Here is a 14454-nt window from a genome sequence, read left to right on the forward strand (position 1 = left end):
TAGTACACTAATACCATTTGGACTGTTCATCTTTGAGCAGCCTAGCCCACTTTCAGCCTGGTATAGTGGTTAAGAGCAGGTGGACTCTAATATGGAGAACCCGGTTTGATTCTCCCCTCCTTCACCTGAGCTGCGGAGTCTTATCTGGTGAACCAGATGTGTTTCCGCACTCCTACATCCCTGCTGGGTAACCTTGGACCAGTCACAGTTCTCTCAGAACTCTCTCAGGCCCACCTGCCTCACAAGGTGTTTGTTGTGGGGAGAGGAAGGGAAAAGGAGCTTGTAAGCCACCTTGAGTCTCGTTAGAGGAGAGAAAGGTGGGGTATAAATCCAAACTCCTCTTTTTCTTCTTCATTATGGTGGACTATGGAGAGGCAGGCAATGGCAAACAACCTCCGTTGAAATCAACTGTTCCTACGACAGGAAAATGTTTCCATCCGTTGGGCTGCGCCTACCCTCTCCCTTACACCTTTCCAGCATTTTCCAAGCTCGAAACTTTACACCGTGGGCAAATGTCATCCCTGGAAACCCAAGTGAGCCGGCTTTCAGGCAGACAGCTGAAAAAGCATTTTACGAACGCACTCATAAAACCACTTCTGAGGGGGATATTTTCATAATGGAAACGCTGACAGGGCCCAGAGAAAACAGCCCTGCGAACAACACGGCTCCGGTAACCTGAGCTCCTACTGCAGCGTTCAAAAAAACAAAACCACATGCCGGGTTTCCAATTACTCTTGGGAAACAGCCCTTAAGGACGCTGACTAAGCCTGCCGCCGGTTTCCAGAAGGAAGTCTGAGAATCTGGAGAGGTGCCTCGGTCACTCCCGCTGCTCTGATGTGCCATCAGGTGATGGGGAGGGAAACATGAGGCCAGTCAAAAGGACGGAAACGTCAACAACCGAGCGAGAGGGCCCCGTCACATCCCAAAAATGGCAAAATGGGCCCGCCCTCTCCTGATGGGTGAATACTTTTGTTCAAAACAACCGCGGAGGAGAGTCGATTAATTCCCCAGGGTGTCTTCTCCGGATTCGAGCAAGCCTGGTTTCTCAGAAAGGTAGCCCTTTGCAGACTAAGGAGACCAACTGCTTGCCAGATTTGAAGTCACATGAAGACCCGCACATCCACCCAGCCTCCGAGCAGGTGCCTGGGCCCCGGCCAACACTGTCCAGGATGCCAAAGGGCTGCGTTGTGACCAGAAGGAATTAGCCAACAACATTGCAAAGGACAAACATCATCGGACGAAAAGGCTAGAGAAAGGAGGAGGGATCAAAAACAGTGAGGCAGGTGGCAGGGAGGGACGCACGTACGAAAGCCAGCTTCGCGCATAATGTGATACCGCGGTTCAGTTTGGACTTGGGCGACTTTGTGAAACGAGAACTTGTCTCGCATGGAATCATTCCAATCCTGCAGCAATGCATTCTGGGTTGGTCGTCTGCAGTTTCCCCAGAAGAAGGGATGGTTTTTATGCCACACTTTTTTCTCCCTTTTCGGAGTCTCAGCTTACAATTGCCTTCCCTTCCCCTTCGAGCAGGTGAGGCTGAGAGAGTTCTGAGAGAACTAGCCCAAGGTCACCCAGCAGGCTTCATGTGGAGGAGCAGAGAATCGAACCCAGTCCTCCAGATCAGAGCCTGCCACTCATGTGGAGGAGTGGGGATCAAACGTAGTTCTGCAGATTAGAGTTTCAGGTGATTCCTAGAGAGGACGATGTCACTTCCAGGTTTTCCCCGGAAGACCTAGTCCAGTGGTGGAGAACCTTTGGCACTCCAGATGTTATGGACTACAATTCCAATTGGCCATCCTGGCAGGGGCTGATGGGAATTGTAGTCCATAACATCTGGAGTGCCAAAGGTTTGCTACCACAGACCTAGTCTGAACTGAGTCATGAGAGAAAACTTGAGTGTGAGATCTCCTTAAGAAAGTAAATTCAGACAGTCCAATGAACTAGGTCAGAAACAGACAAAATCAGTGCAGTAGTTCATAACCCAGAAACATAGGGTGTTCCCTAAACTGGGACGATGTAAGAAAACCAGGATTACTTAGAAAGGTATGCAATACAGGTGTAACATACAAAAAAAAATCTAATACAAGAAAATCCGGTTGGATCACACAAAAGAAATCCCTCCAGTCCAACATCCTATTTCCTACTGAAGCCACCAAAAGGCACTCAGCTAACCCACAAGCTTCCCAGGACAATCAGCATACTGGAGTGGCTGGAGTGTTAAAATACTGTCTCCAAGCCCCAGGTTCGAGTCTCTACTTGGCCTTGCTGGATGACCTTCAGTCAATCACTCTCTCTCAGTCTAACCTACCTCGTGGGGTTGTTGCAAGGGTGAAATTATAGCAGAGAGACCCTTAGACGCAGCCCTGACCTCACCGTATGAAGATCAAACCTAGGTAACATTCCCCCACTTGCCCACTCCCGCAACTGGAATTTAAAGGTACACTGCTTTTGGTCATGGAGGTCCTGCTTTGTCACTATTGGCAGACCAAGGCAATATGGTTTTGCCTAGTCCCCTCTTTAAAAAACTATGACCAGCAGTGCTGTAACTTTAAGCATGAATTCCCTCCTAGGTCAGATTTTATTTTTTGTACAAAAAGAACTGTCCGCAAACTTTTTACCGTGTCTTGATCAAATTTGGCACAACAGCCAGGGCCCCCAAAACAGACTGCTGTGGAACCCTTGAGGCCGCCAATAACATAAAGTGTCATGCACCAAAAGAGTTCATCAGCTTGCACCCAAATAAATGGCCTCCGTAGCACACTCTAACACAGAGACAGAGTTTTACCCGGAACAGCTCACACCTATCTGGGAGCGTACTTCAAATATCATCTCTCGGGTTCTAAAAATAACAGATTCCTCCCCATCCTTCATCGGGGACAATCTCATGAGGTCTTTTGGTTTGTGCTGACCCCATTAGCATTACTCAATAATATATGACAATACAGGAACTAGGACATCTATTTTCAACGCTTTTGAGAGACCGTTCCAGGCCACAGCGGCTACTCATAGAATCACAGAGTTGGAAAGGGCCATCTAATCGCCACCTAAAGCCATCTGGCATCTCCCATCTCCATGATTTTCAAAATCCATCAGCATCACAGAGCTTTTTTTCAAATTCCTGTTCAGTCGTAGCTGACTTAGGGCAATCCGGTAGGGTTTTCAAGGCAAGAAACATTTACCATTTTACCATTGCCTGCCTCTGCGTCATAACCCTGGTATACCTTGGAAGCCTCCCACCCAAATACTAGCCAGGGTCAGGGCTAAGAGTTTGTGTCTGGCCAAAGGTCACCCAGCAAGCTTCCAAGGAGTTTGTTGGTCCTGGTCCAGCACTTCAATCGCTACACCATGCTGGCTCTCATCCCAAAGTTGAAGACATTTTCATTTTCAAAATTGGCTATCACTCCCCTAGTCAACCAACAGAGTCCCTCTAGTCAATCAACAGAGTCCCTCTAGTCAATCAACAGAGTCCCTCTAGCCCACAGGTGTCAAACTCGCGGACCTCCAGATGTTATGGACTACAGTTCCCATCATCCCCTGCCAGCATGATGGGAACTGTGGTCCATAACAGCTGGAGGGCCGCGAGTTTGACACCTATGCTCTATCCCAGTGGTGGTGAACCTAGGGCACTCCAGATGTTCATAGACTACAACTGGCCATGCTGGCAGGGATGATGGGAATTGTAGTCCATGAACATCTGGAGTGCCATTTCGCCACCATGGCTCTAGCCAATCTGCAGAGCAGCATCCTTACGAAGGTTCAAATCCTTAAACTGCTCAGTGTCCGTCCACTGCAGAAGGTTGAGAACCAGCACAGCTGGCATAACACACGAGAATTCAGATCAGCTCAGGGTGGGAGGACTCTTTCTCTCGCACAAGAAAATATCAACGTTTATTTTATTTTATTAGACGTGATATGCCGCCCCTTCCCTTTGGGCAATGGGGCGGCCCACAACGTTTGATATCGCTATTGAGATATTTAAAACATTTTTAAAAACGTTTCGATAAATTACATTTCAGTACTTTTATACTTTCCAGATTTCCAGATGAGGACAAATAACAATATTTTCCTTTGTGCATTACAATTTAAGACCATCTGGATTCCAGGAATCAATGGGTTACTTTATGTTTTGCTATATGGTGTTTATGGGTTTGTGTTTTAAGCTCCAGGGGGTTTTACTGCTGCCTTTCAGCAGACCCCCAACTATGGAAAACAAGTAGGGGGGGGGGGGAATTCTATTTTTTTTTTAGAAACAATAACCAACATTCTTCTAATTATTGGTTGGCTCACATATATTTTAGGAGAAAAGGAAAATATATTATTAGAATGTGATCCACAGTGGTAAAGAAATACACATGCAAATTAAGTTTTCCTTAAATAACAAAACAGTCTCCTCTTTCTTTATATAAAGATAGGCAAACAGAAAAAAGGGAATTGTGGCAGGTTCAAAACCCAAGGCCTAGAATGCTTAGAGAAAAAACACAAGAGATATCAAAGAAACTTAAGTAGAGCAGGTTTTTCTATCCACTACATCTTTATCCCACCCCTCCTTCAAGGATACCAGGGTTGAGCAGGGTTCTCTCTTCTGTATTTTTATCTTCTCAAGAACCCTGCAAGGTAGGTCACAGGGAACAAGTACGACTGCCCCATGATCACAGGATTTCAAGTCAAGTCTTTCAGGTCCCAGTCTGAAATTCTGTCCAATACACCACACTGGCAGTATTGTCTCACACTTTTGCAATAGGTTTTTTAAAAAAATCTGGCCATAACATTGCACTTTGATGGAATGATAGGTCAGTCTTTGGCAACTGGAAAGATATGTTTACCATCTGTGATTAACTCACAGCATCCTGCTTTCAACATTTGCTGGAGGCAGTAACTTTTAGGAAGTTCTCTTGGTTGCTGACACAACTTCCTCCCATCAGTCATCCATCAGGGCTCATTCAAATTCTTAAAATGGAGAAGCAGCTATGCTTACCACCCTCCAGGCGTTGGCTGGAGATCTCCTGGAATCACGACTGTTCTCCAGACGACAGTGTTCAGGTTCCCTGCCATAAATGGCAGCTTTGGAAGGTGGGCATATATCCCGTCCCCACTGAACTCTGACCCTTCCCCCCAAATTATGCCCCCACTGTTCCCAATTTGCCAGGAATTCCCCAAGCTGGAAGGCTCAAATTGCCCTTCAAAGTATTTCAAGACAATGCCACAGCTGTGCGGGCATATTTAAAACATTTTATCTTTCCCGTTTCCCACGCCTCTGTGCCATCCCCAAACTTTCTCCTCGGTTCCACCTTATCGCATCACTGAGCTCACCCCCTTCCCTCTTTATTTTCCTCATTTTATTCTCTCTGTGTTTTTTTTCTTTTGGCGGGTTAAATCTTTGAACCACTCAATACACACAGCTACAGAGAACTGCAGGTAGGAAGCATTGAAGCATCGATTGATAAATAATGTCCCCTCCCTCAAAAAAATAGACAAAAAGCACCTCAGGTCAGAATCGTTTTGAGGGGGGTGAGTGCGGACAAAAATTGTGGTAAAGGGGGAGGGATCGAAAATGTTTTGCCAAAAGGGCCAGTGTGAAAACAAATGCATATTTTACTCCTAGGACAGAAGAGGAAAGTCCCTTTCCGCACCTGCAGAATAATGCACTTTGAAGCTGGTTTTTACTGTGTGACATAGCAAAATCCACTTTCAAACAGTTGTGAAAATGGAGTGAATGTGGATTATTCTGAAGGTGCGGAAGGGGCCAAACCCTCTCTTACTGCACAAACCCTCCCGTTTCAACAGGATGCTGGGTTAGGCTGTTGCTCCTCCTGAAATCTTATTACATCGTAAATCTAACCTCACAGCTAGCCTTTTTGTTACTGCATGTGTGTGGCTTTTTTTAAAAAAGGCTTTCATTCCAAAAAACCACTGCAAACAGGAACTTGACGGTACCACTGCTGGGTGAGGACATTCACTGTGGTTTTGGTCACCTTATTTCCTGGCATAGCAGAAAACAATACGGCAGCACCAAATGAGACAAGAAGGCTGCAAAAAAAAACAAGGCAAGCCATGCCAAAGCCAGCCCTACAAAAACAGCAACACAAATTTAGAAATGTCTGGGGTGGGGGGCAGGGAACGGCCACCTATTTTTGGAAATCATTAATCATCAAGGGCAAATGGAAGCACGTTTCAAACGAGAGAACAATAGCCAGCGCTGGTATTGGCTAGCAGCCATGGGAGAAAACCATTGCAAAACAAAGTTTGCTCTTTCAGAAATAAAAGCTGTAACAATAGTTTTGTGAGTCCAGCGGTGCAACGCAAGGCAGCGGTGACGGGGTTGCAGGGGGAAATGGCATGAAGCCGGAGCAGCGGGACTCTCTACCCCTGGAGACATCACAAAATAATTACACAACCCAAAAAATCTGACCATTCTGCGAAGGTGTGTATAGTTCCAATCCAGGGACGCCTTGCCAAACTACAGTTCCCAGAATTCCTTGCAAGGAAGCCATAACCATACAACAGATGGAGGTTTGCAACGTCCTCATGCCTAGGCAGATGTCTTACACTGAATCAGACCCAATGACCCCATTTAATGTCCTGTCCTCAGAACAGGGGCAACCAGGCATTACCCGGCAAGCAAAAATTCAGGTCATCAGTCCCATGTTCTGTGGTCTGGCATCACTTTGGGCAAGACACCGATCTACAGAGCAAGCCATGTAGGATTGCCAACTCTGGGTTGGGGAAATCCTGGAGATTTGGGGGTTGGAGCATGGGAAGGGCAGGGCTTGGGGAGGGGTGGACCTCAACAGGATATGCTGCTGTCCAGTTCTCCCAAGCAGGCATTTTCTCCAGAGCCATGGATCTCTGCACTCCAGTGCCAACTCTGGTTGGATCACCCCAGGGGTCTGCAACCTGAGGCTCTCCAGATGTTCATGGACTACGATTCCCATCAGTCCCTGCCAGCATGGCCAATGAACATCTGGAGAGCCGCAGGTTGCAGACCCCTGGATTACCCTAATACCACCTCTTTTCGTGCAAGCATCCTGACAGATACAACACAATTCAAGAAGAAGAACGAGGAGGAGAAGCATCATTCGCTTGGAGTTTCTCAAAGCTAAGTTTGTAACAACCTTCTCATCAGGGCGCTTAATCTCTTCCCATTTCTCCTGGCATAGAAAGAGATTTCTGATCATTACCGAATCCAGATCTATCTATCTGGCAAAAAAAGCTTTAAAACTTCCAGACACTCTATTTTGTTTGGAGAAACATCATCTTCAATTTGCACAGATCTGCTTTAAAAAAAAAAACACCCTACAAGAATGTATAGGACAGTGGCGGCGAACCTATGGCACGAGTGCCAGAGGTGGCACTCAGAGCCCTCTTTGTGGGCACGCGTGCACAGAGTTCGTCATGTGATAATAGTGTAATTATTTCAGGAAGATTATTAGCAGTGTAGGTAACCTTGTTAAGCGCTGTTAAACCCTACTGATTTTCATGGGAAGAACTAAAGTATGATCCTTTACCTGGGAGTAAGCTCGGTTGCTGGCAATGGGGCTTGCTTCTGAGTAAACCCTCCTAGGGTTGTGATTCACCCGTTCGAAGCATGGCACAGTTGCTTCAAAGCAAAGCCACCGACTACCACCAAGCTTACTCCCGAGTAACGCGCGCCTTGAAGCCAACTGTTTTTTCTAAAGTAAAACCTCAGTATTCAGGTTAAATTGCCATGTTGGCACTTTGCAATAAATAAGTGGGTTTTGGGTTGTAGTTTGGGCACTGGGCATCGAAAAGGTTCGCCATCACTGGTATAGGAAGTCCAGAGTTTGTCCCTGCTGTCAGAAAATGCCTGAAACTCTCGTACATATCCTTTTTTATCTGCCCCCATTATTCAACGTTAAGACACACCATTCCTGCCCTTGAGTCTGACTCTAAGCCAGGGGTCCCCAAACTTTTTAAACAGGGGGCCAGTTCACTGTCCCTCAGACTGTTGGAGGGCCGGACTAAAAAAAACTATGAACAAATTCCTATGCACAAATGATTGTAAAATGTTTGATTTCACCTTTCAGCCTTTCTGTCATGGTCTATTTTTAGAACAGATGACCCAAAGTAATGCTGTATCAAAGTACAGATAGGGCTCCAAATATTGTTGGGGAGGCTGTGGGAATACCTTCCCCTGTAAAAGCAGAACTTTCCTCTAATAGAAGCATTCCATCTAACCCAGGATTAGAATATCTCTCCTGGAGTTCTTCCTCCCTAGCAGCCAGTAGAGCGAATTCACCAGCCTACAATTCTTATGTAAATGGGATGAGAGGCGGAACAGAAAGCCTGAGAGCAACACATGGAGTAGCCGAGAGGGAAGGGCGGAGCAGGAGTTGCCACGTGTAAGGTTTCCAACTCTGGGTCAGAAAATTCATGGAGATTTGGGGGTGCCATCATGTAATTGCAATCAACAGCCGTTGGGGCTGGTTCCTCCTCTCCCTCGAGCCCCCACTGCACATGAATGGAGCCATCGCCGCCATGCCTGGCAGGCCGGATAAATGCCTTCAGGGGGCCACATTTGGCCCCCGGGCCGTAGTTTGGGGACCCCTGCTCTAAGCAAAAGAACTTTTATAATTTAAAGATGGTTCAATTGTTGGATCATGGCCATCCCGAGGACACTGAAAGCACTGCAATTGTCTTATTGCAAGTGTTTAAGATGCGTGACACGTTACCTTTCTGATACCAATTTTTACTTCGTGTTCGCTTTTTTTGTTCTCAAAAGCAGCTGATTTTAAACTCATTTTATATTTACTCCATTTAATGGCCAATAAAGGTTTGGTTGTTGTTGTTGTTGGGTAGGAAGTCAAGTAGTTCCCTCGTTTTATTCTCAGCCTCTTGTATTCTGTTTTTCCAGCTGGTTGTTTAGGAGCCTTTTTTTAAGTCAAAGGGTCGAATTAAGCAGCAGGAAAATACTAGCTGATCTGCAAATCCCACCGTTCCTTGTTAAAAAGAAACAACAACAACAATTGTGTTTGTTGATCAGAGCCAAAGACTCAGTGGCTTTCTGAAGATTGTGCTGAGCCTTGCACGGGGCAGACAAATTTATTCCAATTAGGCAAGGTGAGCTTTGTGTTGCATTTTCCAACCGAAAAGCAGGGGGAAAAGCATGCACTGGAGAAAGTAAATAACAGGAGAGACTGCGCAAAACCCCTCTGCTTCCTGATTATCTGACCCAAGATAACCTTCCCAATGCAACATCCAGTCTGCCTTTCAAAGACGGGCATGCCGGGAAAGACAGTCCTCTGCTCAAGGAGCACAAAAGTAAACGCTAACCCATGTCCAGGGGACACTACATTTCCCAGCAGGCACTGCGCCTACCCTGCGCCAAACATCCACGGGCTCCGGTTGCATGAATGACGCCACGGCTCAGCTCAACCAATTGCATAGCTCAGGAGGAATGTCAACAAACAAGGAGGCCTGGGGGCCACGTGACACCAGGCAGGGCAACAAGCCCCAGATAAGGAACAAGCAGCAGCTGGGCTGCAAATGTTCTTGCAGACAGAGAAGCAACACAGGGCTCTAAATCACAAATGATGAGAGGACTCTGAGCTGGGCCACAGAAAAGGACTCTGCTTGGCTCAAAAAAGCATCCTAAAAAAACAGCATTAAAAAAATAACACCTGTAATAGAAATTGCGAAAAGTACTATACTAAATAACCCAAACAGAACCCACTAGGAAATAATACAATACATGCATAACATATAACAGAGAACGGCACCCTAAAGACTAACACAATGTATTTCAGTGTCAGGTTTGCCTGTCAACACTCAGATCCAAACTAGAATTCAACGCATGGCACCCACTGGAGGATTCACCTCCATTTGGTGGTTTCGTTGCAGACGCACAAGAGGTTCTGGGCTCGTTCTCCAGGATTTCACAGAGGGAGAGAGGCGGGGTGGGGCTGAAACCCGGATTTCGGTAATAAATTAACCAGGAGTCTCGGAGCACCTTAAAGACTGATGAGGCTTCTAGTTCTAGGACCCACTTTCATGGGCCAGAGAGGGTCCAGTTTGTATGAGATGTATGTCCGGGGTCCTCATTAGGTACAGATTTATACATGAGGTTTAAGACAAGGCCAAAGGGTCGAGTACGGTGAAAGGTGCCATTGTGTAAAATTCAGGTACAATCACAAAAAGCACAGCCAGGGCTACAGGAACAAAGGCCCTTCAAAACAGAATTGTCATCCTCTCTAGCTTTGCTGAGCTGCTTTACACTTTATAACAGCCAGGCATTTCTTTCTGGGATATTCTGTTTATTTCTGGTTGCAACAGAGTCACATGTCTACCCCTCTAGGATTTCAATGCTCATTTTCTAGGAAAATGCCATACAGTTCCAAACTATCTGTGAAGCTGGGAGTCACACCATTGACCTGTCAAAGTCCACACTGTCTGCTCTCCAGGGTCTCAGGGTCCAGGGTCTCAGACTGAGGTGTTTCACATCACCCACTACCTGGTTCCTTTAACCAGAGATGCCAGGGATTGAACAGGCGACCTTCCATATGCCAAGCAGATGTTCTCCCAGTGAGCCATAGCTGCCCCTCCCCCAGAATCCTACAAAGAGCCATCCAACAGAGGCATTTATTTGAACAGCAAGTTAGCTCAATAGATTAGCCAGCATAAGGTCTAGTGGGTTGTTACAGGGGAAGCTGTTGGGCTGAAAAATGGGAACGGATGAAACTTTTATGCAACGCTTCTACGTGTATAAACACAAATTCTGAACGCGACATAGTTGAGCACTCAAAAACACAGAAGATTAAAAGAGCACAGCCACACCGACCAAACAGCATTGCTCAAAAACACACCATATACACCCTTTATCAATCCGCAGCGTTTCAACAGAGCCTCCATCATCCCATTAATCTATTTCCAGCCTCTACACTCCCACATATGTAGACTTTTGGCCAACAGTTAAGAGCCCAGATTGTTTTCAAGATACATGCAAACTTTTTGGCCAAGTCTCCAAACAAATCTCTTGCTGAGTCCAAGTGCATATCTTATATTCTCGCCCCCGCCCACTCTGTCCAGCCCCATTCAATCCATCAACCTCGATGAAAAGTAATACCTGGAAATCATACAAGGCCACTATGTTTTCATGTTTCAGTTCCTAGAAGGAGAGAGAAAGACAGATAAGCATAACAAAGTCGCAAATGTACACACACGCACGCACGCACGCACACGCACACACAGGCCCCTCCACCGAAATGCTGCAAAAGGATTTCTGGTGGGCTTTTTTGCACTTACCTTGAGTATTTTAATCTCCTTCCCCAAGAGGGTTTGGGATTTTGCCAGGTTTTTCTTGTTAATGCATTTGATTGCAACCTCTAGTTCAGGTTTCTGAAAGCCAAAAACGTACAGGCACAGTTTAAAGATATGTACACAAAAGACTTCCGATGACAAGAACGACTCAGCATCTCGACACCTACTCTGTACATGTTCAGACATGCCCTTGAATGAATTAACATGGCCAGCCCATCAAGAAGAACCCAAGACAGATCCCATACAAAGCTTTACGCAGCCGTCCTCTTCTCAATGAAGCCATGGCAGACACTGATTTGCAGCTTTATGAGCATATATTGTTTTTTAAATCCACTGATGGATCACAACTCTCTTGTTTAACCAAAGAGATAAAGGCAATACATATGACAATGTAAGGACACCAATGTTGACTAATCTTTGGGGATAAGAAGCCAGACAAATGCTCAAAGAGGTTTCATCTCTCTCGAAATAGACAGCAGGAGGGCCGCATTTTCACCTTCCAGTCTCAGACACCCTAACTGAATATTTATAATTCTATACTGCAATGTTTGCTGACTCCCTGCAGCTTTAGATCCCTGCTGGCAGGCCCAAGAGTTAAGGCCTGTTTTTGTTTGCCTGTCCAAAGTTTCAGTGCTGTTGGTTTGCCAGGGAGAATTACATCCCCCCCAAACCCACTAACTCCTTTGAAAGTTACTTTAGAAAAGGTTTAATAATATTTTTTTAAAAAAATACAATTGCAGCAAACTGGAATCTCCCACCCTATTTTCTTGGAAGGGCATTCTCTAGATGTCAGTGGGACTGACTCCAGAGTAGATCCCCCTAAGGGATTTGCATCATCTCGATCTAATTTCCTTGTACAAAGTCCTTTGGGATTGCAATGGCGTTTACCTGGCCAAAAGAGCCTTTTGAAACCCAGAGTTCCTCTGATGCTCCCAAAATACAACCTTTTTTTTTTTTTGCATCTATAGGGAAGTCACAGGGCAGGTGATTCAAACCAGGGTGCTTTGGTTGCAGTTCTTTTGTGTATCGACAGAACTTTCCACAAGTAAATGCCCTTAGAAGTTAATCTAATATTCATGGGGGTGAAATGTACATATATTTCTAAACCCCAGACCAAACAGACTTCTCCCCCAATGAGAAAAAGGAGAGTTTTTAGCATCCATCTCCCAACACAAAGAACAGAAAGCAAAAAACCTCCCAGATCAATTGTAGGAGGGGGAAAAAACATGGAGGAATAATCCTGTGTATAAATATATAATTTTCCAGTTACCTCTTTGTGTCTCCCTTTGAAAACCACCGCAAAAGCTCCATGGCCGATCAGGTCTTTCCGGCTGAATTCAAATTTCCCAACAGTTTCCATGTCTTTTAAGTCCTTCTTTGGCTCTTGAAAAGGGTTGGTTAACAAAAAAAGGTATGTATAGATGAAAGCAAGGAAAAAGACAGGCGGCTGGCCGAAATCCCCTAAAAAACACCCCTAAGTTTTCCCAGATTCCCCTCCCCCTCCTTTCAAGGATAATCAAGAAGAACCAGAAACTTGTTGAAAAAGTAAACCTTCTCGCCTGTCCAATTCTCGCCTGCTAAATTTCTGGCTCTGAATTCCCAGCTGGGCTTCGTCCATCGACTGTCTTTTTCTGCAAAAAGGCCGGGATTTTGTCATTGTCACCGGGGGTGGGGAGGGATGGGGGGAGGAAAAATAAAAGGCAACAGGTTTCGTTGGCCACCCCCGGCTAGCAAACTCGCCCCATGCCCGGCCAGCAAGATTATCCCCCCCACCCCGGATGCAACCCTCTCCGTCGCCTGGGAAGAGGAGAAAAAAGGATCGCCCATCCGTCGGCAACGGGATTATAGATCCATTTCCAAGGACCGGTTTTTCTTTAAAAAAAATAGGCTGATGCAAGAGAGGTCACCCCCAAAAAAGAAGAGTAATTCCAACCTGGATGTCAAATCCACCTTGAAAAAACACGCGCCACCTTAAAAGAGCCAGTCCACCTTAACGGTCGATTCCCTCTAGTCTCTTTCTGGGAAAAAAAAAACAATGTGTCGAGCGGTTTGGGGGGGCTTTTGCGCCGCAGCTGGCCAGATACGCGTCGGGGACGCCCCTTTTTTCCCCCAACACCCGGGTTGAGGCTCTTCGCAGGTGCCTTCCCGGGTCCCCCGCCGGGCGAGCAGGCGCAGCCGCCGCCGTTGGGCTCCAGACAAAAGACCGCCCGGCTCCAACCGGGGCGCTGGAGAGCTGCGTCCTCCTAGCCTGCGATCTCCGGCTCGCTTGTTGCCTCCTTCCTCCTCCTCCTCCTCCTCCTCTCCGGAGGTTATTTATTTATTTCGGTCAGCGCAGGCGCCCTGAGCGCACTCCTGCCGGGCAGGCAAGCCTCAGACTCAAGCGCAACCACGGCCACTGCAGCCTCCTAAAGGCCACGGCAGGGATGCGCCGGTGGCCTTTTAAAGCCGCGGCTGGCCGGTGTGTGTCAGAACTAGGTGCGCAAGGCTGGCTGGGCGCAGCAGCCGGGTATGAGAGCCGGGCATCACCTGAGAAGCCAGGTGGCCAGGTGGAGAAAGAAAGGGGGGAAAGTATTGTCCAAGGCTTCCACGGCCGGATTCAGCTGGTTCTGGTGGGTTTTCCGGGCTGCGTGGCCGTGGTCTGGTGGATCTTGTTCCTAACGTTTCGCCTGCATCTGCGGCTGGCATCTTCAGAGGTGTATCACAGAGAGAAGTGTGTTTTAGACACAGCGGGTAACAGACTTCCCTCTGAAGATGCCAGCCGCAGATGCAGGCGAAACGTTAGGAACAAGATCCACCAGACCACGGCCACGCAGCCCGGAAAACCCACCAGAACCAAAGGGGGAAAGGCTGCCTGAAACCAGGAGAGCCCCCCCCCCCCCACTCAGCCAGTTATTGTTGTGTGTTGTTGTGGGCTGACGATTTGCTTTCCACTTTGCGGTGACCCTGTGAAATACAAATACAATTCGCTCCCTGCTGCATACAAAAAGACAACCAATTAAATATTCATGAAATTTATAATAAAAGTGTCACAGTGCAATTAAAAGTAATAATCACCGACTATCTAAAATATTCAAATTACAGTGGGACACAAAACACAATAGAACTCAAAACCCTATGAAACACATATGGTGACCCTATGAATCCATGCGCTCCCAAAGGTCTTGTTGTTCTGGGATTGGC

General features: G+C 46.7%; 1 protein-coding gene across 1 annotated transcript in view; it reads right to left on the reverse strand.

Moving 5' to 3' along the window:
* Positions 1-13559, reverse strand: part of LOC125442485 (calcium/calmodulin-dependent protein kinase type 1-like) — a 59803-nt gene extending 46244 nt beyond the window's left edge. The window contains exons 1-5 of the mRNA XM_048513853.1: positions 13208-13559; positions 12826-12905; positions 12545-12657; positions 11260-11352; positions 11081-11122 (exon numbers count right to left, since the gene is read on the reverse strand). Of these exons, the coding sequence (XP_048369810.1) occupies positions 11081-11122; positions 11260-11352; positions 12545-12657; positions 12826-12892 (315 nt within the window). The 5' untranslated portion in view covers positions 12893-12905; positions 13208-13559. The remainder of the gene's footprint in view (positions 1-11080; positions 11123-11259; positions 11353-12544; positions 12658-12825; positions 12906-13207) is intronic.
* Positions 13560-14454: the final 895 nt, after the last annotated feature.

The sequence above is a fragment of the Sphaerodactylus townsendi genome, linkage group LG13, assembly GCF_021028975.2.
Source record: "Sphaerodactylus townsendi isolate TG3544 linkage group LG13, MPM_Stown_v2.3, whole genome shotgun sequence".
NCBI classification, from domain to species: domain Eukaryota; kingdom Metazoa; phylum Chordata; class Lepidosauria; order Squamata; family Sphaerodactylidae; genus Sphaerodactylus; species Sphaerodactylus townsendi.